The sequence below is a fragment of the Homalodisca vitripennis genome, chromosome 5 (genome assembly GCF_021130785.1).
Source record: "Homalodisca vitripennis isolate AUS2020 chromosome 5, UT_GWSS_2.1, whole genome shotgun sequence".
NCBI classification, from domain to species: domain Eukaryota; kingdom Metazoa; phylum Arthropoda; class Insecta; order Hemiptera; family Cicadellidae; genus Homalodisca; species Homalodisca vitripennis.
The window spans coordinates 95,758,806-95,783,791 of NC_060211.1; the positions used below are offsets into that span (position 1 = coordinate 95,758,806).

Sequence of the window (24,986 nt, forward strand, 5' to 3'; positions counted from 1 at the left end):
ATATGAAGCTGTTACAGCTTTTAATGATGGCTACATTGGCAAATGCAAAGTATTTCAAGAAATAGGAGTGTCACCAGGGCAGCATTTTATTACAGCAATGAAAAAGCTTGACCGGCGGCGAATTTGGAAGGCAGAGAAAGCTCAAGAAGATATAGAGAAAAAAATTAGACAGAAGAAAAACTTACTAAAAAGAAGTCTGGAGGATGAATATGAGGAGCAGGAAGGAGATCAGCCAGCCTATGCACCTGGAATGTACTGAAAAAGGTAATAAAGCAGTATTTTTTTTCCGTTTTTTGTGTTTTTTCCGAAAGTTGCGGTTTTTCAATACAAAAGTACATGTTTCTCAAAAACTACAAATGGTAGGAATATGAAATTTTTTTTGTATGTTTGTAGCACTGTTTTACATATGTGGAACCACTAAAAACATCACATTTCACTGAGTTCAATATTTATATACATACATATACACATATTTTAATATAGGTTTTTGACAAGCGTTAAAACAAAAATATATAACTTTTAGGGTATATGCCAAAAAAAAATTTTTTTTTTGGTTCCACGTGTTCCCCCCTAGAAGCCCTCTTTAAATGAAAAAAAAAGAATTATGAAGATACCTCAAGTAGTTCTTGAGATAATGTACCTATGTTAACATTACGAAGATAGGGCGAAGTGCTTCCCCTTAATAGGAAAACAAGTTTCCGAGTTATGCATTTTAAAAGTTGCTGTTTGGTTGAAAGCGCTAAAAATCTGCACTTTTTTTGTTCCCTCCTACATAAAAATTTGAAGTTATTATTTGTAAGTAATTTGCTTTATATGTCAGAACGCAGTAATAAACAAGCTAAATGTTAATGTAATTTCCGCAGTTTAGCTCTGTTAGTTAGTTTGCCGTTGATGTTATCTGGTATTTATACTTGTGATCCAAGAGTAGAATCCCCTTATTTCCATCACTTTTAGTTTAAACGGATGGCATGTTTCGCCATGACAACAGAGAAATCACAAGGTTAGACTTTGAATGTAATACGAAAGGATTTATAAGGAATTACTGTTTCTACATCTGCCAATTGTATGTTGTAAACTCTTCTGATATTCGGATAATATTGAAGCCTGGGCGTAAACAAAAACATTGTTTATCATAGGAGTTTTTATGAAAATCTGTGCCTGTGTCTAACAGTTCACATCGGAAGTCTAGTATGTGTGCAAGTATAGTGTTATTTTATATTCTCAAATCAAACAATAGATATTATCACACACGAAATTTGTGCGCTGTTTTAGCTTGGTCAGCACGGTTACTTCCAGCTAGTAAATACATACATACATAGATGAGAATTGTTTACAATTGTTACAATAGGTATATTATAAATTTATATAAAATGTGATGAAACTATTGAGGAAGTTACGGTATGTTTGTTGTAATTAATACGATATCACTACCATCTGAAAATTGGACAGTGCTCGTAAGTAAAAACTTACATACAATAAAATATCTTTCGTTATTTTCTCCAAAGCGTCTAGTAATTAGTAAGAAAATATTAGGTTAAGAATTTTTCATTTAAAATAATGTAAATATTCCTTTCTCTGTTTTGCTGGCAATTCACTTATTCTCCTGTGTTCTTGCACAAAACGACTTGACATTTAAATTCTAAACCCTAAAGAATTAATGATATATCTGGTCAGTATGCAAAACAAGATAAATCCTGAAGTTTTAACTTTAAATTCTTTCATCAACTCTTCAACGAAAGATGTATTGGTTGCATGGTATGGGCTAATTTACCAGTGGCAATTTTGGAGTTCACAAGCTTGAGTAGAATGTCGCTGTATAGTCAAAGTCATAACTGCAATCCCACAAATAACATCACAAATTTACACATTTAACAACAACTGCGAGACACCGTCTTCTATGAGTTCTAGGATCTTCAACTTTATGCTAGTTTCGCTAAAAATTGAAAGTACTTCTCGGGGTTAAACAGTTAAAAGAATATCGTTGCAGGGTCATATTATGTATAGGGTTGGGAGTTTTATAACGCAATAACATTTGTTAATGTGAGCATCTATTAACAAAGGGTTAATTTTGTATTTTGTTGTTTAAGTAGACTACCTGTAACATATAATGAAAGTTATATTTTTACTACGTCAAAGTAATTAACTTAAATACTAGTTTGTTTAATACACATTGAAATAAAATGCGACAGTGTTATGTTACTCTTGAATAACTTCCCTCCATCATACAGCACATTAACAATATTGATGGTTTATAATATATTTATTTTTATGCTGTGTTGTAATTATTAGATACATGCTGTACATCTAGAGTGATCTCGACTTTGTAGGGTATTTTAATCAGGTTATGGTGAATTTGAACTGGTGGCTACCCTGAGCAGCAGACGCTTTTCGGCGAAATTAGAAATATTACGCGATTGGTAGGTGCCTGCACAGAGCCTTCGATCATTTGGTGGTGGTGATCTCATATTGCGGTGCTGCTCGTGGTCGTAAACAGTGTGGTTTTTAATTCTCGTCAGTAATTTAATATCTTCCAGAAAATTAATTGGTGTCATAAGTATATTGGTTTAAGATAATAATTGTGTTTGGGGCATGCAATACCACACGAGATAAGTATCTTTCGACCCAACTGAAGAGTTTTTAAACATTAAGTTACCATCAACCAGGGAATACACATATTGCAGTCATTGATTTTACTAAGAAATATATTTACATCATACACGAGGGACATTCTTGTTAATTGTTACATTAACATATAATAATTTAGATCTTATAAGTGGAAAATGGACGCTGACGACAGTTAATTTGTTGTAAAGTGACAACTGAAAAGTACAACTGTTAGACAAAGTGAAGTTTGTGGAAATTTGCAGAATTTTTGGTGGAACACTATTCTCCAAGACTAATTGATGAGAGTTTCCATAGTATTTGCTCCTGTATTCTACAATTTAAAAATGGATTTATACTTCAATCAAATAAAATATCTTTATAGTATTAAAACAATTTTTATGCATACTATGGTTGAAATTTAGATAGCCCATCTTAATAGCAAATAATTTGGTATTCTAATAATATAACCTACATTTTGGGTACTGAACATTTTGCTTAGAAGGTCGGTTGTCTTGGTGTTCATGATATTGTAACTTATTACCAGAAGTTGTGGATTATAGAAGTACCTTTTGTTAAAAATATCCCTTAAGTGCAAGTCTTGTGTTGAAGAACTGAGTGTCAAATATTTGTATGAACTAGTCTATTGTGTGTGACTTGTCTCAGAATATTACAGAAGTAAACAAGAAGTGATCTTATAAAACATTGTATAATTACAACTTTAATTTTTGAATATACTTGCATTATAACTCTCATATATCTACTTTCCACTTAATAATCATAGAGTAAAAACTTAAGCTTTCAAGCTAACTAATCACTTGTATTGAAATATATTACAAATTTCTTCCTCTTAAGAGATACTAACCACCTGTTATATTCAGCTAACAATATGATTCTAAAGATGTCACTAGCTAATCAATTTGATATTATATTCAATGGTGAAAATGAACTTAAGAGACCAAGAGTAGGATGGCGGAAGCCTGATCCGGGGGACTGACAAAAGGTGACATTGTACAACAAACCTGACAGATGAAAACATCCAACAGCTGCAGCAATTATCGCTAGCAGTAAATTCGTTTGTAAACTTCAATGTCAGTACATGCTGTTTGTTTAAATTGTTGTACTATGTAATAAGCTGCATATTCATTTGAAGTAAACAAGGACTATGTAAAGTATTAAGTTAGGCTAAGATAGAATTTGATGTGGTTGTGAGTTGTTAAGAATAAATGACAAGACTAATTATCAGTGTATTCCGATATCGTCATGAACATAGAATATAGAATTTTAAACAGACTACAATAATAGCGATATTTGTGTGAAATTGTATTTTTTTCAAGATTTGAGAAAGTGAATAGGTGAAGACTGATACTGCAAGGTTAAGATTTGGAAGAAGAAAAAAAATACTTACAATGCCGTCGACTCCATCTCATTTAAGAATAGCTATGCAGAGAAACTCGTACACACGAGTTTCGTTTGGAAAGCGTATCCAAGAAGAGGAAAGAAAAAAAGACAATAGTCCTGATATTGAACCTCTTAATGGTAAGTTACTAGTGTATTTATAGTACTTAATAGTGGCATTATCGGGAGAACACTATTTTTGTACAGTTTTTTTTTACTGGGAACTTAAAAAACTAAATTATTAGAGAGAACACCCTTTATTTGACGTACTGTAAAAATTACATGTCTTTTTAACGATCGTCTTTTGTTTTCTGCCTCCCGAAAGGAAGCGATGTTAGTAAGGAGGCCAATATATCACTATCTACTATTGTTTTTTTGGTGTACATATTATTATACGTATAAAAAGTTAAATTCAACATTTACAAGGTCTCATATGACTTAAGCTTGAATTTAAGTACTATCTTGGGATGTTTTTCTTTTTTTTGCCAGAATTGTGGGGCCACTGAAGCCTGCACTGATGGCCAGGGGCATTTCCAATTGATACTTTCCCAACCTCATATCATTTGCCACCCCGCACTCCTGATGAGAAAAGAAAAACATCCCTCAAGATAATCCAAATTCAAGCTCAGATCACGTGCACGCTCGTAAAGGTTATCTTTAATTTTGGTACTACTAGTAACATATTTATCATAATCTTTCTAAACCTATTTATATCGTGTAATAAGAAGAAGTAGATATACGGATTGAGCAGCTTATTTCTCACAAACACCACTTCATTTTGGGAGGCAGAAAACCGATTGTGAAAATCACTTTTATTTTTCACAGTAAATCAAATAAAATCTGTTAAAAATAATATAGGTTACCATATAATGACATGTAATTTTCACAGAAATTCAAGTAAAGTCTGTTCTTTCTAATAATGAAGATTTTTTTAGGTCCCAGCTATGAAATACTTCCAAAAATAGTGGCTTCTGGATAATACCAAAATATCATATTTATTTGATAAAAATATTGCCTATAATAGACAATATCCCGTCAGACACAAGTGACTTGCTAAAGATAGGGAAAATGGCTATGACTGACTTATGTAGTTTTAGCATAATTTATTCATCCTTTAGTACATCACAGTGAGAAGTAAAGGGAATTTAAATATTTCATCAAAAATATATAAACAATATACATTGTTATCTTAAATATACTATGATTATCACAGTATAAAAATAAAAGGATTTCCGACATTTGTCATCATTTTTATTAAAAAAAGCTATTGCTAACGTCAACAATGGTAAATTTCAGAAATTATGTTACCATTCAAAATTATATATCGTTACTTAATGCATTATCTGGCCAAATTTACTTTTTCCATGTTTTCAGTAGGAATATTATAGAAGCATTGATCAAGAATAAACATTTTTTTAAATCGTTTCTTATTTCAATGGGCAAGGTCAGTTAGATGTTTCTCCAGTGTGGAGTTCGGCTTTGCATTAGGTTTATAGGTAATGTCCCGTACTGCACTTGTATTACCCCTTAGATCTCAGCTTGCTACTAAGTGCAGCCCTTACTGATGTTATGCAGAGCTCAGGTAGAACAGGTAGGCTAAATTATTGTTCTCCTAGTTTGAGGTCAACAGTTAGTGTCATGCTGTTGTGTTGGAAGTCTCCATATGGTAATTGCCAATAATGTATGTGTCTCGGACCCAGAAATAAAGAGCAAGAGCTTTACCCCATTAGATGACTGGGATTTTAAAGCGATTCTCAAACACTTAAAATGTTGGTTAGCTTTGTAAATAATTTGTATGTATTATTCTGTCATAAACGTACAATGTATTTTGTAATTGAAGCTAGATAGTGTTACCTAAATTGAAAGTATTTTGTTTGATATATAAATATACAATTAGTTTCAAGTAATTCTCTAATATCAACATAATATAATCTTATTTCCATGTTTTTTTAATGTATAAATTTTACTCTTGTTTGTATAGCTTATGATAAAGAGTCAAATACACAAGAGTTAATTACATTCATACTCCCCCTTTGAGTAATTAAAAGCCCAAAGAGTGATCCTTTCCTTGGCAGATTTTTCATGATTTAGTTGAAAATTTATATATTGATCCATGTGTGTTTTCTTTTGCTAAACCAAGTGTCGTCTTAAAGACATCCCTAACACCAACTCCCCAACTACACACAAACCAAAAAAGGAGCTAGACTTCTACCATCATGGTTAACTACCAAGTGGAAGAACAACATAGAATATTGTAAGACTCAAGATGTCAAAATTCTAATCGTAGTGGTTTAATATATATTTTACAGATAACATTGTCTTGCGATCTTAAAGAAATAAAGAAAATTAATCATCTATTGTAGTTACGCCAATTTTACAACACAAATTATTTGGTGGATTTAAGTTATTTACCTAAAATACTTTAATATTGTTTATAAATTTGCAAAACCTAATAGGAAATTTGAAACTAAGACCCCTAAATACTAATTTGAAACTTAAGTTCACAAAAGTTATGAAAGGAGTGGATCCATGCTAAAACAAATCAAGGAGGTTTTCCTATCCTCTGTGTACAAAATTGTACTTTATAACAAAACTTATCATTACACATATGTACACAAGTAATGCAACTAATGATACGTTTAGGTCTAACAAATAAAAGCTATTTGCAATTTTGTGGATTTGTTGTCACATGTTATAAGGGTCTGAAGTGGATTGCTACATAAATTGATTATTTTCCAAATGACTATTAGTAGGTGAAATTAATACACATTCAAACTCTTTTTAGTTTACTTTTTCTTTTAAGTGTTACCTACTTTTTAAACATCCAAACGATAGAATACAAAAGTTTTTTAACAGTCATAAATATATAAACAATTGAAAATATTTATTAAATGTTTAAAATTAGAAATGCTCCAACTCTGCGGCCACAAATAAATCTTAAGCTATATTTAAATAAACCTTATTTTAGTCCTCTAAATTATTCTCATGATTTCCAGTTGTGTCCTATACAAATTTCTTATTGTATAGATCTAACAAGACAATAGTCAAAAAGCAAAGAAAATCATATATTAATGGAATGGCTTTATTAATGGAACATAGAAAACCTTTGTGATGACAGTTTTAAAATTTATTTGTCAGGTAGTTACTGGTATTTTCTAAGTAGAAGTTTATTCTCAAATTTGTTAATGTTTTGTGTACTAGAACTTGTCTGTAATTATTCAACAATATTTGAGTTTGACTTTTTTAAACCAATACTTACAGTAAAAATTAGTCTGCTGGGAAACTAGTTTTAGAGGACTTATCATACCAAATATAAAAAAAAATCACAGATAATTCAATTGTTTTCATTGTTGTGCTTTTCTCACTCAGTTATGAGCAACAATTTGATAATAATGAGATAACTCGTACATGATGAATCACTTCCCTTCAGTCTTAACATCATCCAGTAGCACACTGTTCCTGCCTTCTTCATCAGTGGCAATAAGTATGCAGAGAGTCAATGACTCACTCACTTTCATTCATCCCAATCAATTCTTTTGTCACACCGTCCTGAGAACTGGTTTGAATCAATTCATGTGTTAGAAAGTTGTTAGTTCATCTGAAAGTCCAGTACAGTTCACTTTAAAAACCAAGTTCATTTTATTATTTAGTTTTGAGGAAGTTTTATTTTAAAACAGCAAGGTATTTAGGCTTTGAGTGACAAGCTTAGATGAGTAAACAGGAAGCTGTGTGTAAAGGATTACCAAAGCCAGGTATTTTATATACTCATTCAGTTCAGTTGTATTTTCTATCACTTTGTTAAATTAATACTCACTTGATAATTAAATTCCAATTTACATTGATTGATTCTAAAGCTCTAATTAGTTTTAGCATATTAAAAAAGTGTTTTTATGGACCCTTTTTATGACAGGGCCTTCTTAAAATCGTGTTGTCTGTCTGCCTGTTAGTCCATCAGTAAAAACTCAGTTGTATCATTGGTCTTAGGGTAACCATGGTGGCAACGAGAAAATCACGATATAAACAAGTTTGTAAACAGACTGAGTATAATTATGTAAAATTTTATTATGTTACAGAATTATTTATTATGTAAAAAAGGTACTTTGTTGGATTGGTTTGTTTGATTTTCATTCTGTTATGCCGGATCCTTGGATACTCCGCTTTATTAATGTATTTATTTGATTATATTTGTTTCAGTAAAAACAATTTTAGGTTTTAGTACTGGGTATGAATTTGAATATTTTAACATAATTTCTTATGTATTGAGATCTCATCTCATTAACAACTCTATTATTTCTCAGTTTATTAAATTTGTGCCAGAATGATCGGTTTATTTTTGACTAGTACTTCCCTGGATTACAACAACATTTTGACCTCACATAAATAAACCCAATCCAACCTAACCTACTTACCCTAAGTACTAACTAAATCAAAATATTAGAGTATTAACAATGACATTGTATGTATAAATATCATCGGTCATACAGAATACATGTTATTTATTTAACCCTGGATCTGTCAAACGACTAGTGACTAATTGCTTAAAAATGTTTCACCAATGCTAAGCATTCTAGTGGGTTTTCAGCCTTTTTTTAATGAAACATTTGTTGTTGAAAATCAGATTTAAGTAGGACAAATTGTACGTCAAAATAATTGGGATATTCCACAATTAAATTTGATATATAGTTTATTGAATAATAATATGTAATAACTATGCACATAAATTCTAACGTTGCAATGCAAAAAGTAGGTTTCCGTTTCTGCTTGCCCGTTTTGACAGAATGTTAAGTATCAGAATTTTGTCTTCTACTTTTGACGGGAGAAATTTTGTTTGGGAAAAAGGGTTAGCTTTACTGCGTTTCAAAGTTCTTCCTGAACAAAGCATCAGTTTTTCATACATCGGTTAACTACTTTTTGGTCCGAAGAAAGACATCCGTTATAAATACTGTTAAAGGCATTTCTATAATTTCAAGCAACTAGTTTTTTGATTTTTTATTTTATCATAGAGTTGTGATTGTATCAATTGACATAAATGTTTGATCGTGAAATTTGCCATCAAATGGTATATAATAGTGAAACCGTCAGAATATAATAACCAAATTGAAAATTTCTACACATGTTTAAATGTGGAATTCCTTTTATGTTTTGCATAAAAAAACCTTTTGAGGAACATTTTGTATATTTTGAAAAATACATTTTTCTATATTTTATAAGGCTTTACTTTGGAAGTTTTAGTTTACTTTTTCATTTGTAATGCTGACGAAATCCTAATTTGAAATTCAAAAAGAGATCAGACTACAGTTAAATGTCTCTTGCAATTTACTGAAAAAGAAAATATATAATGTTGTAAACTTTACTTTGATAATAAACATTTTATAAGGGTTTGAATGATGATGTGCACAACTAGCAAAATAGTGGCTGACATTACAGCCATTTCAACAGTCAGATTCTGAGTTAATGTAAAAATATTTCTATAAATCCATTAATCATTATTTTAATCTTTAATCTAACAGTTTTCCTTATAAATTAAAGTTTTTTCAAAATTCAAATTAAAAGAACAGGTTGGAAGTGGGCTGTATGTTGTATTTTATTAATTTGCTATTGTAGATTAAGCCAAATTATGATTAGAAGTCTTCTGTGATGCAAAAGTTGAAATAGACTAAACAGCTGTGATACTAGGACCAAACCAAACATTTCTGAGTCACTAGTGGTCTTGTGAAAGGAGCATTGTTTTGGCACGAGATTTGTTATGAGTGAGTAAGTGACAAGCATGAGTTCGTGACTTAACAATTGGTTGTTGTTCACACACTCAATCAGCTGTAATTGGGCAAGTTGCTGGAACAGAAATGTCATTTCCATCCTACTCATTCTTGGTAGTTTACCTCTGCCTTTCAGCTTACTACAGATATTAAAATTAAATTACAGTACTTACACTATAGCAAGTCAAAATGGTATTGATCTGTGATCTGGATTTAATGGTCCAGATTACAACAATCTATCACTAGATCCTATATCTATTGATGTATGGCATATGATGTGGAATAGGTAATGTCGGTATTATGATAGAGAGAATCAGTTGCAAGAAATAAGAAAAATTATCGTACCAAGGAAAGTACAACTAATAACTCCAAAGTAATAACACTGAAAATTGTGTTTATAATAATAATAACAACACTTTAATGTTTGCAATAGTAACTTGAAATTTAAAAATAAAAAATGTTTTTCAATCAAAAGATATTTTGCAAGACTTAAACAGTAGAAATTCAACAAATGTTTATGACATATGGTAAGTCATAAATGTAAGATACAGGGTGTCCGGGCTAGAAGTATCAAGAAATAAATAACTCCGCCTGGGATTAAATATATTTTATTAGTGATTTCAATTACAAAAGGAAAATAATAGAATCAAGAATGTGTGTTTAAACTTATAATGGTCACTTTACTTTTCTCGTGCAACGCCTAAAAACTACCAATTAAGAAAAATGCAATCTTTTAGTGTAACCGAATTTAATTATCCCTGCTTATAACAACAACTTAGTCACTAATGTGAATATCAGTGTTGATGTTTACTGAGAAGTCAGCTGATTCCAGCACCACTGTTGACTTTTAATCCATGTATAGTTGACTAGTCATCCATATATAGTTGTCTGGTCATCTTGTTGTGATAGTCTTTGTTTAGCAGTAAGACACCCCAAAAGTAAATGATTGGTTAGGAGTGATGCACAATACAATTACTGAGCCATATTTTTGTAGAACAGGCTTTTTTATTTTGGACATGTTACAAATTCTTGTAATACTTCAAATGCCAGACCAAAGCAAACTTCAGCAAAACGGTGCTTAAGCACATTACCATAATGTTGTTAGGGATTTTCTTAACAAACAATTTCCTGGTTGTTGGATCGTTAGGAGAGGGCATTTTGCATGGCCAGCAAGATTGCTAGATCGTATCCTCATAGATTTCTTTTTGCAGAAATCTGTCAAAGATTTCATGTACCAAGTAAGAGTAAAATGTTCATGGGAACTAAGGCATCAGAATGTGGGTACAGTTAAGAGGAACACTAGAAATGTTCACAGACACAAGGCAGGAGATTGAATACTGATTGAATGGTGTGATCGGCTAATAGTGGTCACATTGAACTTTACTAACTAAAATATTAATCTTGGTTGTATATTTATAACATTTTAGCATAGTTTTTTATAGTAAAAGGTAGATAGTTATATCACAAGTGCTAGTTATTTCTTGATATCTCTAGCCCAATTATCCGCTACAACATTACTAGTAATTTATTGTTAGATATTTTGTTTCTTTGAAATTTAAATTCTGATATATGTGCTATATAAAAGACTTATTTCTTACTCTATGAATTATAGCCATGTTCTGTTTATATGTATATTATACAATTCTATATGCTAAAAGTAGGAAGCACACAATATATCAAACATTGGTAGTTGTTAGCATAATAGCAACAGAGGCAATATTGCTGTTGACTAAAATATCAGTCATAATTGGAATTACATTTTGAAATTAAATTTTAAAATAAAATTCCAAAAGAAATTGAAATAATAACTAATCCTGCAGCTTTTAAAAGAAAATGTACAACATCCACAACATATTTTGTACCGTCCACAGTCACTGAGTTGTATAAATGCCACAAAGTTTTGAGTTTTAATTTTAATTGTTTCAGTTAGCATATTACTACTATTTAGCTATCTACTATTTTACAATGTAGGTATTACAAAATAACAAACAAACTGTTATAAATACTAATGTTTTAAGATTTACAATAAACTACACCATTTTTTGTGTGAATTGTACCCTCAGATAGAACAGCTGAGGGTTCTATCTGTACTAGTTGTACAAATATAAAAAAAAAAAAAACTACCATTTGATGGCAAATTTCATGATCAAACATTTATGTCAACTGATACAATCACAACTCTATAATAAAATAAAAATTAACAAAATACTAGCGACTTTTAGACAAAACTAATTGCTTGAGATATATATATCCAACAATGAGTTGCCCACCAATTGATCCAACAACCTGTTGACATACTGTCATTGGTGCATTATGAGTCAGTCACATGTGAAACCATCAGAGTATGAATTTAAGTATTATTTTGTTTTATGATGAGGTGCATGCTCGCAGTCAAGGTCAGATAGCTCTTAAATCTCCTTTGTGTGATCCTGCCAACATAAATCATTCTGTCCATTTCATTGCTCCTCAATATTAACTCTTAATGACAGATAGCAAAGTGTTTTTTACCGTGCGAGTACATGTGTTCCATCAGTGAGTAAAGAGATTTGGTGTGTAACAACACAAGTCTGTGGGAAGTAATACTTTTCCCACTTGTTCAACAAGTGTTTATTTAAACTTGAATCATCAGTACTAAAATTAAAATATACTTAAAATAATCGTTGCAAATTTAACAAAAAAAATCATATACTTACAAGAAGCATTTTGTGGTAGTCACGTACAATTTATTACAATATTTTGTCTGAATATATTGTTTTACAAGTAATTATATTTAAGAATTATAACTTTTAAAATTGTGTTTTTTTTTTAATTTCGTAATTGGCAATGGACAACTAGGTAAAGCAATATGATTGATTTGTCATCATTACACGTTAAAAACTAATAATTTATTTAGGAGTTAATGCACAAACTTTTGAAACAGTTTATTAGTGCAGAATAATACAAGATTACATTTGAAGTGATGAAAACATTTATAATCAGTCACATTAATGTTATGCTTTGTTAAAAGAAGCCTAAGTTCTTATCATTCTTTCATATAAATCAATTCTTGCTTTATAAGGCATTCATCATAACTGTTTTGCTGTTTGCTAATAAAAAATATATTTGATTTCACTGATCATTTTTAAATTCTCTTCACTTTTATTCTCCTTTAGTGTATTTTTTTTAATGAACACAAACTTTCTATGCAAGCAAACTTTCTCATTAAAAAAGGTAGAATTAAAAATATTTGTATTTAACCATTAAAGCATATATATATATATATATATATATATATATATATATATATATATATATATATATCTCAATAATTTGGACAACTTGGCTCTTTAGGCATGGTAGTTAGTAATAAAATATGAACTCACAACAGTGTTTGCTCAGTTTCAATGTTATCTGTCAGTTATAATTGACCTTGAAATAGGAGGAGCTTCTCTTGCTGACTATGCTTTTGATCTAAGAGTGAGTGAGTGAGTGAGTGTGAGAGAGAGAGAGAAGTTATTTGCAGCTCAAGTGGTGAGCCAGACAGGATATTGGAATTTATCCCACCTGAAATCTTAAGAACAATATTGTTTTTAGAGTAGTAAAAAGTTTGTATTCAAAAACAGCCAGGAAAATTAAATGTAAAATGTAAAACAACCTAGATATCAATAAAGTAGTCTACAAGTACACTTCTTAATGCAACATTTTTTTTAATTTTCTAGGTGAAAATAAAATTTGTACAATCCACCCTCTCACTACAAGTTTGATCTAGCTATGCCACTGTACAGAACCAATGCTTACTTTTTTGAGCATAATTAATGCAATGTTGGAATTCATATGATTTCTAATTTATATGACATACCTTCATACGCACAGATGCACAGTGCAATCTTTATTGTAATCGAAGAGTCACAATATTCATTCTTTGATTTGTGTCCATCAGTAACAAAGTAAGTCTTTTGCTACATTCACAACATTAATTTAATTAATAGCAGCTAGATATAACATTATAGCTTGATTAATAAAGACAACTGTATTCATTAAGTACTTATAGTCCGGTCAATTTAGCCCAAAAATAGGGGTAACCTTGCATTAATTTCCAGAAAGCTGTAAATTTACATAGATATTAGGAACAACATTATTATGAAATTGTGAAAAGTTCCCATTGATCCCATGTTGGAAAAAAATTTATTCAAGGTCAAAAGTTGCAAAAATGGGTTTTTTAATGTTTCAGTGAAACTGTTAGTTTTATGATAAAATATGTCAGAAAAAAATTGTATATTATGCAATTATTTAAAAAAATTGTCCTTACCCTTTTTTTCTTAACACTAACCATTTTTGAGAAAAACAATTATAGAAATTTCTTACGCTGTATTGTCCATAATAAGCATGACTAAGCTGCCTATGATATCATTGGGCATGTAATATAAGTAAAACTATAATATTCTGCATGATTTATACACTCATTTTGACCGATAATTCTGAGAATATGATGTTAAAAAATACGGAATCCCTAGTTTTAAGGGACCATGTGCCCTTGAAAACATCTGCCTGCTATTCCATTGTTCGCGTGGCCGTTCCGTCTGCCTGCTTTTCTGAGGTGGTACCTAAATCACTGTTAGTCTTGAAAATTCCTTCTTAGTGAAAACACGTAGTTATTTCAAATATTCTCTGCTAAAGTTTGTGCTGAATTCACTTTTTGTTCAAAATATGTCACAATTCTGTTTTATTTGCACTAAACTTTTATCTTCAAGTGAATGTGTTACTGTTGATCGCGGCATGAGGAGAGACGTTAAATGACGCGAGTATTCAAAGGGGGGATCAATTAACCGATTACTTACCTGAAGAACGTAAATTCAGTGACAATTTATGTGCAGTGTAGCGAACAATACACTCGAAAAAGTACAATTGAAACAGCAAAATGGTAACATGAAGAGAAATCAGATAGTACCTCTCAAAAAAGTTCTCCTCATAGTAGAGCACATGTAAGTGAGTCATATTTTCTTTTCAAAATTGTTTATTTTGCGGCGATGAGTTGAATGAGAAATACTAAAAGAAACAAGCACAGAAATCTTGTCGTAAAATTTGTAACATTACAACTCTTTCATTTAAAGATTTAGTTATGAAAGCAGCTCAGTCTCGTTCTGATGACACCGCAAAAACTATTGTTGCTCGCATCAGGTTTGAACACAATTTAGTTGCTGCTGAAGCCAAGTGCCATAATGATTGCTTTGTTTCATTTTTAAAGCCGACCACTGGAGGTCAAGTTCGTCGTCCTCAAGATGAAGCATTGAATCTCGCCATGGAGGAAATATTTTTATATATTGAAAGTAGTGATGACTGCCAGTTTACGTTAGAGGAATTAAAAAATATTTATAAAAATGTAAGTGTGATAATCAAACAATGACATTACGATTGCAGTTAAATTGTGGTAATAGAGTCATTATTACTGAGAAACAAGGACAATTAACATTTGTATGTGTTATTGGTAATTATAATGATATTATCAATGAAGCTTGGAGTGGGAAAAAAAAATCTAAAGGCAAAGAAGAGCGATTGAAGGTCTTAGCAGCTGCGGCAGCAATTATTTGGGAAGATATTCAATCGGTAGCTATCGATAATTCTCATTACCCCCCACGGTTTTGTATGTTTGAAGATCTAAATAGACATATTCCAGAATCACTGACTAATTTTTTTTTTGAAAACATTATTTAAAAAAAGTAAACAGTGTAATTTAGAACATTTAAAGTTAGTTTGTACAAGCATTAGTCATAGTATTAAGACTTCTGTAGGCCTCGGTCTTTTAAGTCCAAGCTACAATTGGGTCTTACTGTTTTGTCCATCGAAGATTTGCTTCAAATCTGATACTAATTTTTTCATCTTTTGGTATGAGCGTTTCTTATAATGAAACTATGATGTTACCAGGCAGCAACAGTTTTTCATAATCCTCCTCATATTTTACCATATTCTCTTATTTAGCATTTACTCATATTCATTCAACTGATGTATTGCTGATAGTACAAGGTACGTCAACTAAAGAACATGAGTAACAAGAAGAAAATTAAGAGAGAAGAAGAAGAAGAAGAAGAAATAATTAATGACGATGATGATGAATAAAATATGTTTACAACCAAGTTTAACGAAACTTGTCACTCGAGCTGTACCTGATCGACAACGACCACTCTGACAAGAGTGCAACGACTGAAAAGAAGAAGAATAACCAAACACATTAAATTTTACTGGAATAGACTGTGGATTAGGCCTACCAGCAAAACCACGTACACTACTTCATACGTGGTGTGGAGACGTTTACATATTATAGACAATACAGCGTAAGAAAATTTTGTAACAGTTTTTTCTCAAAAATGGTTAGTGTTATGAAAAAAAGTATGAAAATTTTGTAGATAATTGCATGATCTACAATTTTTGTCTGTCATATTTTATCATAAAACTAACCATTTCACTGAAAAATTAAAAAAACCCATTTATGCAACCTTTGACCTTGAATAAAATTTTTTGCAGACATGGGATCGATAAGGACTTTTCACAATTTCATAATAAAGGTGTTCGTAACATCAATACAAATTTTCAGCTTTCTGAGAATTTTTGCAAGGGTCAGTGTCTAAATTGACCGGACTATTAGTTTAAACCTGTTACAATGTTAGCGTAAACCACCGTTTAATGCAAGTGCTGTGATGACGCTCTCATCACTAGCAAGTGTGTGACGTGACTAATGTTTCAACCGTATCAATTACACACTTGCTATACTATTAGTTAGAACTCTATTCGTAGTTTCATCTATTTTAATTTTCATAGTTATTCTTAATTTTATTTAAATTATGTACAATTGGAATTTAAATAACTGTTATTGTGATCCATAATTGAGGGGGTCTGAGGATACTGGTGGTGCTGCTTGTAGCGGTCATGTGGTCAATAGGTGTGTTAAGAGTGTCTTTGCTTCTTATTCTTCATTTTGAATTTTCCTTGTATTTGTTACAATATATAAAATGTTTTTCTTTTTTATTTTAAGGTTTAAATTTATTTGAACATATAACTTTTTACTTTAAGTTTATTTAATTTTGTATGAGTTAAGCAATTTTGTTATTTTCTATTTACAGTATAAGTTAATAGTTTACCGCAATTGTATCAAACTATTGTAAATTTACTCTTTATAATAATTTTGAGTGATAGAGGGGACTTGATAACCCTAACTCTGCCTCATTAATAAAGGCATTTTTCATTTAATTTTTAAATTTTATTATTTTTATGTTGCAATATAATCTATAAATATTTAAATTAAAGATTATTAAAATTAAAGAGTATTAATTGAGTAACTTTCTATTGGAAAATGGTTTATAACTGGATTATGAAAAATCTTAAATTTTGTAATATGCTTCAGATAACCAGATTCCGCATAATCACATTCCCATGTATATATAATATCAGTAAAGATTATATTATAAAAAGTATTTACGGGGACTCGAACCCGGATCACTCACTTGCCGGGTGAGCATGCTACCACTACCAAACTAAGATACAATCAGAAGACTACATTCCTATCAACGACTTGTAAAATTCATTAAATTTGTATAAACACATGTGTGAGTACACGTTTAAACGTATATACACACTAGTACATACCCATGACATCTCCCACAATTTCTTTGTAGCATTCTGTGTATTTGATTAAATATCTCCCACGATTTTAGTAATGCTTAAACAATATTAGACGAATTTAGAGAGACTTCAAAATCGATGTTCATAGCTTTCTTAGTGATAGCACGAAGGGTCCTATGATATTTTAAAAATATAAATTAGTCATATATCATTCATCAGATACCCATTATTCAGTGTTCATCATTAAGAGCACTGGAAGTTAAACAGAATTGCAAGTTATCTTTATTTCAGCTTTTGCATTTCTAGTTCAAATTTTTTATATTTCCAACGCAAAATTTGAGTTTGCTATTATGCCCCGATATATATAGGCAATATACATATAGACATACATATAATTTTGTAATGAGGTTGTATTCCACTTGCCGTAATGACGGACTCACTGCACTCGCTTGTTTCCATAACTTGTAGTCATGAAGTGAATGGTTTGTTGAATCATGCTAATTTCCAGTCCTTCCGTTTTTGGTCCTTCAGCTACTGTAAATATGCCGTCCCACAATGTCTAAGGAAACCAAATTCAAAACCTTACATGTACACATTACTAATGTAGTTAGTTATTAATTAAAATCCAGAATAAATTAATTGGTTTCCTTTGTTGCCACGACGTTAAAACAAGAAGTGTTGTTATATTTGTTATGCTTTCACTCTATAAATGTAAATAAATTGAAAATACTGGTTAAAGTAATTAAACATATCATCGTTCTGTCATAATACAATGTTTACACAGAACAGTTGATTACATTTTAACAGGCTCTTTCAATTCATATTACCCAACTTTAGAGACCAAGATGGGATTTTTCATTGCTTTTAAGACCAGTGAGGCATAGTTCGGAGAGATTTTTGAAAAAAGAATAAGCGTATATTTATCCCAGGGATCCTAAGAATGTCCTTGTAAAATTTCATTACAATCGGTTAAATAGTTCGTGCATTAAAGCAAAACAAACAAACAAAAACACTTTTGCATTTATAACATATATTAGGATATGAGAACAGTTAGTGGTTTTAACTAAACTTGTATTTAAGTTGATGATAACACTCACTTATGTTAAGTGTGTGTTATGTGTGTTGTGTTAGTGTTAAGTTCACTGTTTATGTGTTTGTTAAAACAAGTGTTTTTATCAGACAAAAGAAATGTATAAATATTTAAAAATTTAAATGTTATCCAACTGACAAGAAAATATAAGCATAAAAGTATAAAATAAATAATTATATATATATTAGTTCAGTCAGGCTAATGGGTGAACAATCATCTGGCTAATGTTTGACATCAAAATTTACTTAGACCCGTGTCTGTGCATGCTGTGCAACACTATCAGACCTCTGAAAAATGTTTCTCTCTAATTGCCATCATTAAGAAGTTTCAAAATTATGAAAATAAAGATTAAACCACGTTATTGTTAAGAAGATATAAACAAGCCAACATACTGGCTATTCAAACAAAATCGCCAGATAGATTAAATCTGAGGCATAATTAATTACAATTTTTAAAATTGTTTGACGTTTCTCTGTGTTGAGGAAAAGTTACATGTTTTATTTACTTGTTTAAATTACATGTGTTATTGTTTCTAATGTGTTTTTAGTGGAAGAATAAATAAGGTTAACCTTATTTATTCTTCCACTTGGTTTTATTTTTATTATTCATGCTTTTAATAATTATTGTCAATGAAAAGTGATGACATATTAAGCACTACAATTGAAGAAACTTGTCTTGTTTTCTTTTCTACACATATAAATTGTAGATAAATTGATAACATGGATTTTCATAAACTTTAAGAAGCTAAGGTTTGCAAGATATATTTACACTCAGAGACTGAACCAGACCACTGAAAGATCAACAGGATTTGCAAGTTTCATGCACGAATTGACCAGTCTGTAATACACACTGTTGGAGTACCTGGTTATTTCTACCAGGGCTTATTAAAGCTTTATCTACTGTAATAACATGGTATTGTTGGGACCTGCTGACAACCTTGTATTAAGTCAATTATGTGGCAATTTGACCTTGACCAGACAGCTTTATATTAGATTCTTTGACTTTCTCAACCATTTCCTTATAAATCCTGAACAAGTTTTTACGTTGCAGATGTTATTCCACATACTCTACAGTCATAAACAGTGATTTTCGGAAAGAAATTGATGTAGTATTCAAGTTAAGTTTGAATATTTGAGTTCTGTAACAGAAAATTTTGTAGGTTATTTAAATGATTTTCGGAAAGAAATTGATGTAGTATTCAAGTTAAGTTTGAATATTTGAGTTCTGTAACAGAAAATTTTGTAGGTTATTTAAATATCCACCTGTTAACTTTATGAATACAAAATCTAAAGTGCTAATGTTGTAAACCAAAATTGTAGGAAAGAACATCATCTCTGTTAAAGAAGAAACTAAAACTGGAAAAGTTTTTAATCTAACATCTATTACACAAAGACAGGTATAATTTTGTATTAAAAAAGAGAGGCCCATTTGTAACCTTACTCAATCTTTTACCCCAAGAGTATGGCCTCTAGATAGAAGAATTACCAAGGAGATTTAAATCAAAAATTGGTGCAGTCTGAAGTGGATGGTTAGGATTAAAAATGCTCTGATCAGGGGAGGATTTAAACTGTACTACTTTAACCCAAGCTCAGGCAGATGTCAGTTGTAGGACTACTGGATATATTTGCTTTATAACCAAGGATCTTAAAAAGCATGTTTACAGATCTTGGTCTTTTAAAACATTCATCCCAAGTGGGCCATTTATGGCACACTGTCAACAAGTAGCCAGCTAGTGTGGGTCAGTAGTAGCTCATTGCTAACATTTGTTAACTCCACTCATGACCACCTATGAACAATCCATACTTCTATATTGTTTAATCCACATCCAGGCATTAAGTTGACCTGTTTAAAGTATCATATAATCTTGTAAAATAACTTATATAAGTAATAATAATGTGTCAAAATTTAAAGAGCGCAGTATTGGCGCAAGTATTACAAAGATCTTCTGCAATCAAATACCATTTACTAAAACAAATAAGACTTACAAGAGGCTTATCTGGACATAACATATGCACTTGAAAGCACAGTTTAGGTGGAAACATTATGGGCCACCACAGGCCTAAAATGGCCAAAAGTAATAATATATTCCACAATAACAATGTGATTTTTCTCTGTTTATGGCCATCTACAAAAATAGGCCAAAATATAGAAAATGGGCTGTTCTAAATTAAATTATGGCATAAAAGACACAAAGTTCATCACATCAAACCACATGAAAAATCACAATTGATACAAATGTTCATTGTTAACAGCTTGACAACATATTAATATGTTGTTTGATGAACATATTTCTGTTCATCAAACATGTCCTCACATAATAACTTCTTACAATAAACTCCGTCTACATATCAATGTGATTTAGACACTATTGGATCAGGAAAGAATTGTGCTGTCAGAAGCTATATTCAATTTAACATATATTCATGTACAATTATATTTATAAAATTGTTATTTCCAGACTCTCACGTATAACACCTTCTGTTAACACGTATAATCACTTATACGCATAACTGGTTTCTGGTTAGTAGACTAGTATGGTTACATATATATATAACTATGTATATATATATATATATATGTATATGTATACAATAAAGTTTGTTCACTGAAGGTAGATGAACTTTGAAACAAATGGATATGTCACATTTCCAATTTTCTCACAACTCTCAGAAGCATAGTCTCTGCTAAATGTTAAAAATATGTTCAACAAAATTGTGAAGCTCCAAAATTTTGGATGACACTTAAGGATAAAGTGACTGCCACTAGTAGCCTAGGGTTGTCTGGCACAGACTGAGAACATTCAACTCAGCCTATTGTGTTTTATATAACAATCATGTTAAAGGGTTATTCATTTAAATAGGACTGTAAACTTCCCTTGTATCTTTAGTACATTAAACATTATAAAATTATAAATATATACCATTAAATACTAATTTATAGGTATGTATGTATGTACAAATACATACCTATAAATTAGTATTACGTATGTGTGTGTGTGTGTGTGTGTGTGTCTTCTAACAAAATGACAAAAAATATGATTTTTGATATGAAAAATGCCAAAAATAAATTAACATATTTATCATTAAGTATTCATGAATAAATACATGAGTAATATGTAGATTAACTCTGACTCGGGAACTTTTTCAAATCAAAGTCAAGTTTAAATTGTAATTCTCAATATACTGTAGTGCCAAACTAAATAAATTTGCAGGAGTAGGAATAGGAAATCAATCAATTTTTCAATATTTGTATTACTTTATTAGAAAAGAAATCTTAAATGTCTTTTCTTTATAGTTTGAATACCTAAAAATGATACATTTTATTTGAGAAATGAGTAAGTGATTACATGCTTATTAATTATATCTTTAAAACGAGATACCTTCCTTAATTCTGTGACCAAAAATAAGAGCATACAAGTTTTTGAAGTGAAGTAAAACTCAGGGTCGTTTTTCTACAGCCAGTTCTTGAGTTATTAAATTAAAGAAGTATGTTATATTATTTCTTATATACCTCATATAGCCGAAGACTATGAAAGTTGATTTAAACAGTAATATTTACTTAAAATGATAAGCAGTGGGGCTACACACAACACAGTTCTCAAGGTAGGAGATGAGATGGGAGAGAAATGCAATAATTTATGTAATGAAGGAAACTGGAAATTTTCCAAGACCGCTTGCATCACACACACTGCAATTATATAATATATTCACATTTTTTATGATAGTTTTTCTGTGATCAATTTGAACATTTCGTCTTAAAGCTGTCAACTCAGATATAAAACTAATGAATGACTTCTTTAAATGAAAATTAGTTGTTGTATATCCCAGTTTTGTCATAAACAGACTATATTCAACTAGTATGTAGATAGAGCATCCTCTGGCATTCTATAGTATATACAGAACTAATGTTGGTCATAATTAAAAATGAACTGCTACGTGTGACTATTGTGAAAATATATTCAAAACCATAATTCAGATATAATGCCAATATCTTATAGAACAAAAGACTTCAGTGCTTAACTCTTTCCATACGCCATTTGATAGTACATTGTGATCAGTGTGTTGTGATTTTGAGCCTACTCGATCGTGGTGTATTCCATATCTCTATTTATGTAGTTAAACATGTCATAATAACTTGATGGTTATTTTGAGCTGCAATAGAAAAACAGATTCCGTCCTTTATATCATTAATAATATATTTAAAATAAATTATAACTGTTTATGTATTGACTATCACTCTTGCTTGAACCAATATTTTTTAATGGATTCTGTGGCCATTTTAAAGCATTTTTATTTTTGGCAGAAACATACTTTCCACTGTATTTTGTGGTCTAAATTAGAAGAGTGAATGTTCTAAAACAGGAATAATGAACGTCTTGTGATATTACAATTCGTAATGTCTTAATAATTTCTAATTAGACCCTGTGGAATTTCTATTTATTATTTCAAGAAATGATTTTTATTTGTCGCCATAACTATTGGGCAGACTTTGCGTAGCTGAACAGTTGAAAAGGTAAGACATTGAGAATTGTAATTGCAATATTGAAAAGGCCATTCTTCCATATAAAGATGATTGTTCTTCATATATTGATGATTATTCTTCAAATTTAGTAGATGAAAAGTTAGTGAAAATACATTTCCCGCTGAAGACAATAACAAGTCTCTTAATAAATTGTCTATATCTGTAAATTGTTTTTGAAGTGGTATTTAGTTGAGTAAATATTTACCCTAATAATAAACTTAAAGGATATCCCATAAATAATAATCATAACGAAGTTATTCATTAAATATGTTGACGATTACCAGTAAATTAATTCTAATGAAGATTTAATACAATGTAAACATTGATACTGTTATCATTGAACACAGTTTCTAAACAGTAAGATATATATATTTATACACAGTTTGCAATATATACAATATATATATATATAACAGTTTGCTTATTTAAACGCATATGTGACAGATACGGCAAAATACAAAATAATTGAATCGGAAAAAGTAAGCGCTCTGTGGTGTAATGGTAGCACATTCACCCGGCAAGTGAGAGATCCGGGTTCGACTCCCGGCGGAGCAAGTACTTTTTGTGATTCAATGTTTATTGAAATTAAATAAGGCTATTGCCATTTATACAATTTAATGTTTACCAATGTATATGTAAGATATAATTCTAGAAACATTAGTATGATAATTTAAAATAAATACGTCCCTAATTTTAAAATAAATTTATTGTTGATAGGCTAAATGTCTAGCGACCAGATGTGGTATGGTACTGTGTAAGTGTTTCCCAAACTTTTGGACTTTACTACTTTCCGAGAGCCGCCTCACCCCCTCAGCTTATATCAATAAAGTCTATGAAGAATAACAATAAAGTATTGTAACTTTTTAATTTACATGATAATTAATTCACATAGGTCTACTATTTGCCTGTGTGCCTATTGTAAATTAGACATCATAAAAATATTGAATAATACCCATATTTATAAAATTATGTAAAACTATGTACTATTCACTATTACTGACTTTTTTAAAAGAATAAAACTATTATTTTATTATTGTAAACTTGGAGTAGTACAAGTAAATATATAGAGGGAGGTAATTAAAATACAAAGCGTTTAACATTTTAAATATTGTCATAATAAGTCAGTGATTGCTTCATAAAAATTACAGTTTAGTTTGTCAGATTATATCTACTCAAATTCATCACAGTCCGTAATATCCATTTAGAGTTTCACACAAGTCAATTGGACATAATTGCTAAAAGTCTATACAAAGGATGAGATGTTTCCTTTAATTAGTACATCAACATCTGGACTCGTGTTCAAAACTGCAACACACACTTCTTTTTAAATTTTTAAGTTTGGTCTATATTTTGATTTGGTAACTGCCACAGCAGAGAATCCCACATCAAAAAGGTAGGAAGTAGCAAAGGGTGTCAACACGAGCAATGCTTTCCTGGTAATTTGGGGGTTCACTTTTTTCAACTTTATAACAAAACTCTAGCAAATAATTAGTTTTTAATCCAGTCTTTAATGAAGTATCTGTTCCGAATTCAACCAGTTGTTCATTCTCTTCAACTATTAGATGAGTTTCTTTGTTAAATTAATTTACCCACATTATAGAGTGTACATTGTTGATAGGGAGATATTCATTAAAATACATTCATTTTGGAAAGATCTTTCTTCAATAAACTGTTTCAAGGCGGAAAATCTAGTGTATTCACCGTTAGCCATGACCACCTTTCACAAATTGAGTTTCTTTTTAAAACCTTCCACTTTGTCTGACAGGTTTAAGATAAATATTCTAACACATTTTTGCCGGTCAATGTCATGCTTATTGGCTTGTTTGGGGGAGTCATGTCAAGGCAACACGATCCAAAGAAATAGTGGTGAGTGCGCCTGCGAGTCTCTCACCATACGCTATTCATGCGGTGACATTGCAATTGTTTATGCTTAATTGTTTTAATATAAAAGTGATTTGTAGAGCTGTAAGTATATTCATGATAATGAAATAATTCAATATGGCATTATTAATCTACTCTAGTGTGAA

General features: G+C 30.6%; 1 protein-coding gene across 2 annotated transcripts in view; it reads left to right on the forward strand.

Annotated features, from left to right (window-relative positions):
- The first annotated feature begins 2,415 nt into the window (after positions 1-2,415).
- LOC124362550 (polyamine-transporting ATPase 13A3-like) overlaps positions 2,416-24,986 on the forward strand; it is a 79,987-nt gene continuing 57,416 nt past the window's right edge. The window contains exon 1 of one of the 2 annotated variants that reach the window (XM_046817165.1): positions 2,416-4,140. In XM_046817165.1, the coding sequence (XP_046673121.1) occupies positions 4,011-4,140 (130 nt within the window). In that variant the 5' untranslated portion in view covers positions 2,416-4,010. Of the gene's footprint in view, positions 4,141-4,176; positions 7,752-24,986 lie in introns of those variants that run through there. The other variant, XM_046817166.1, reaches the window with a different exon arrangement.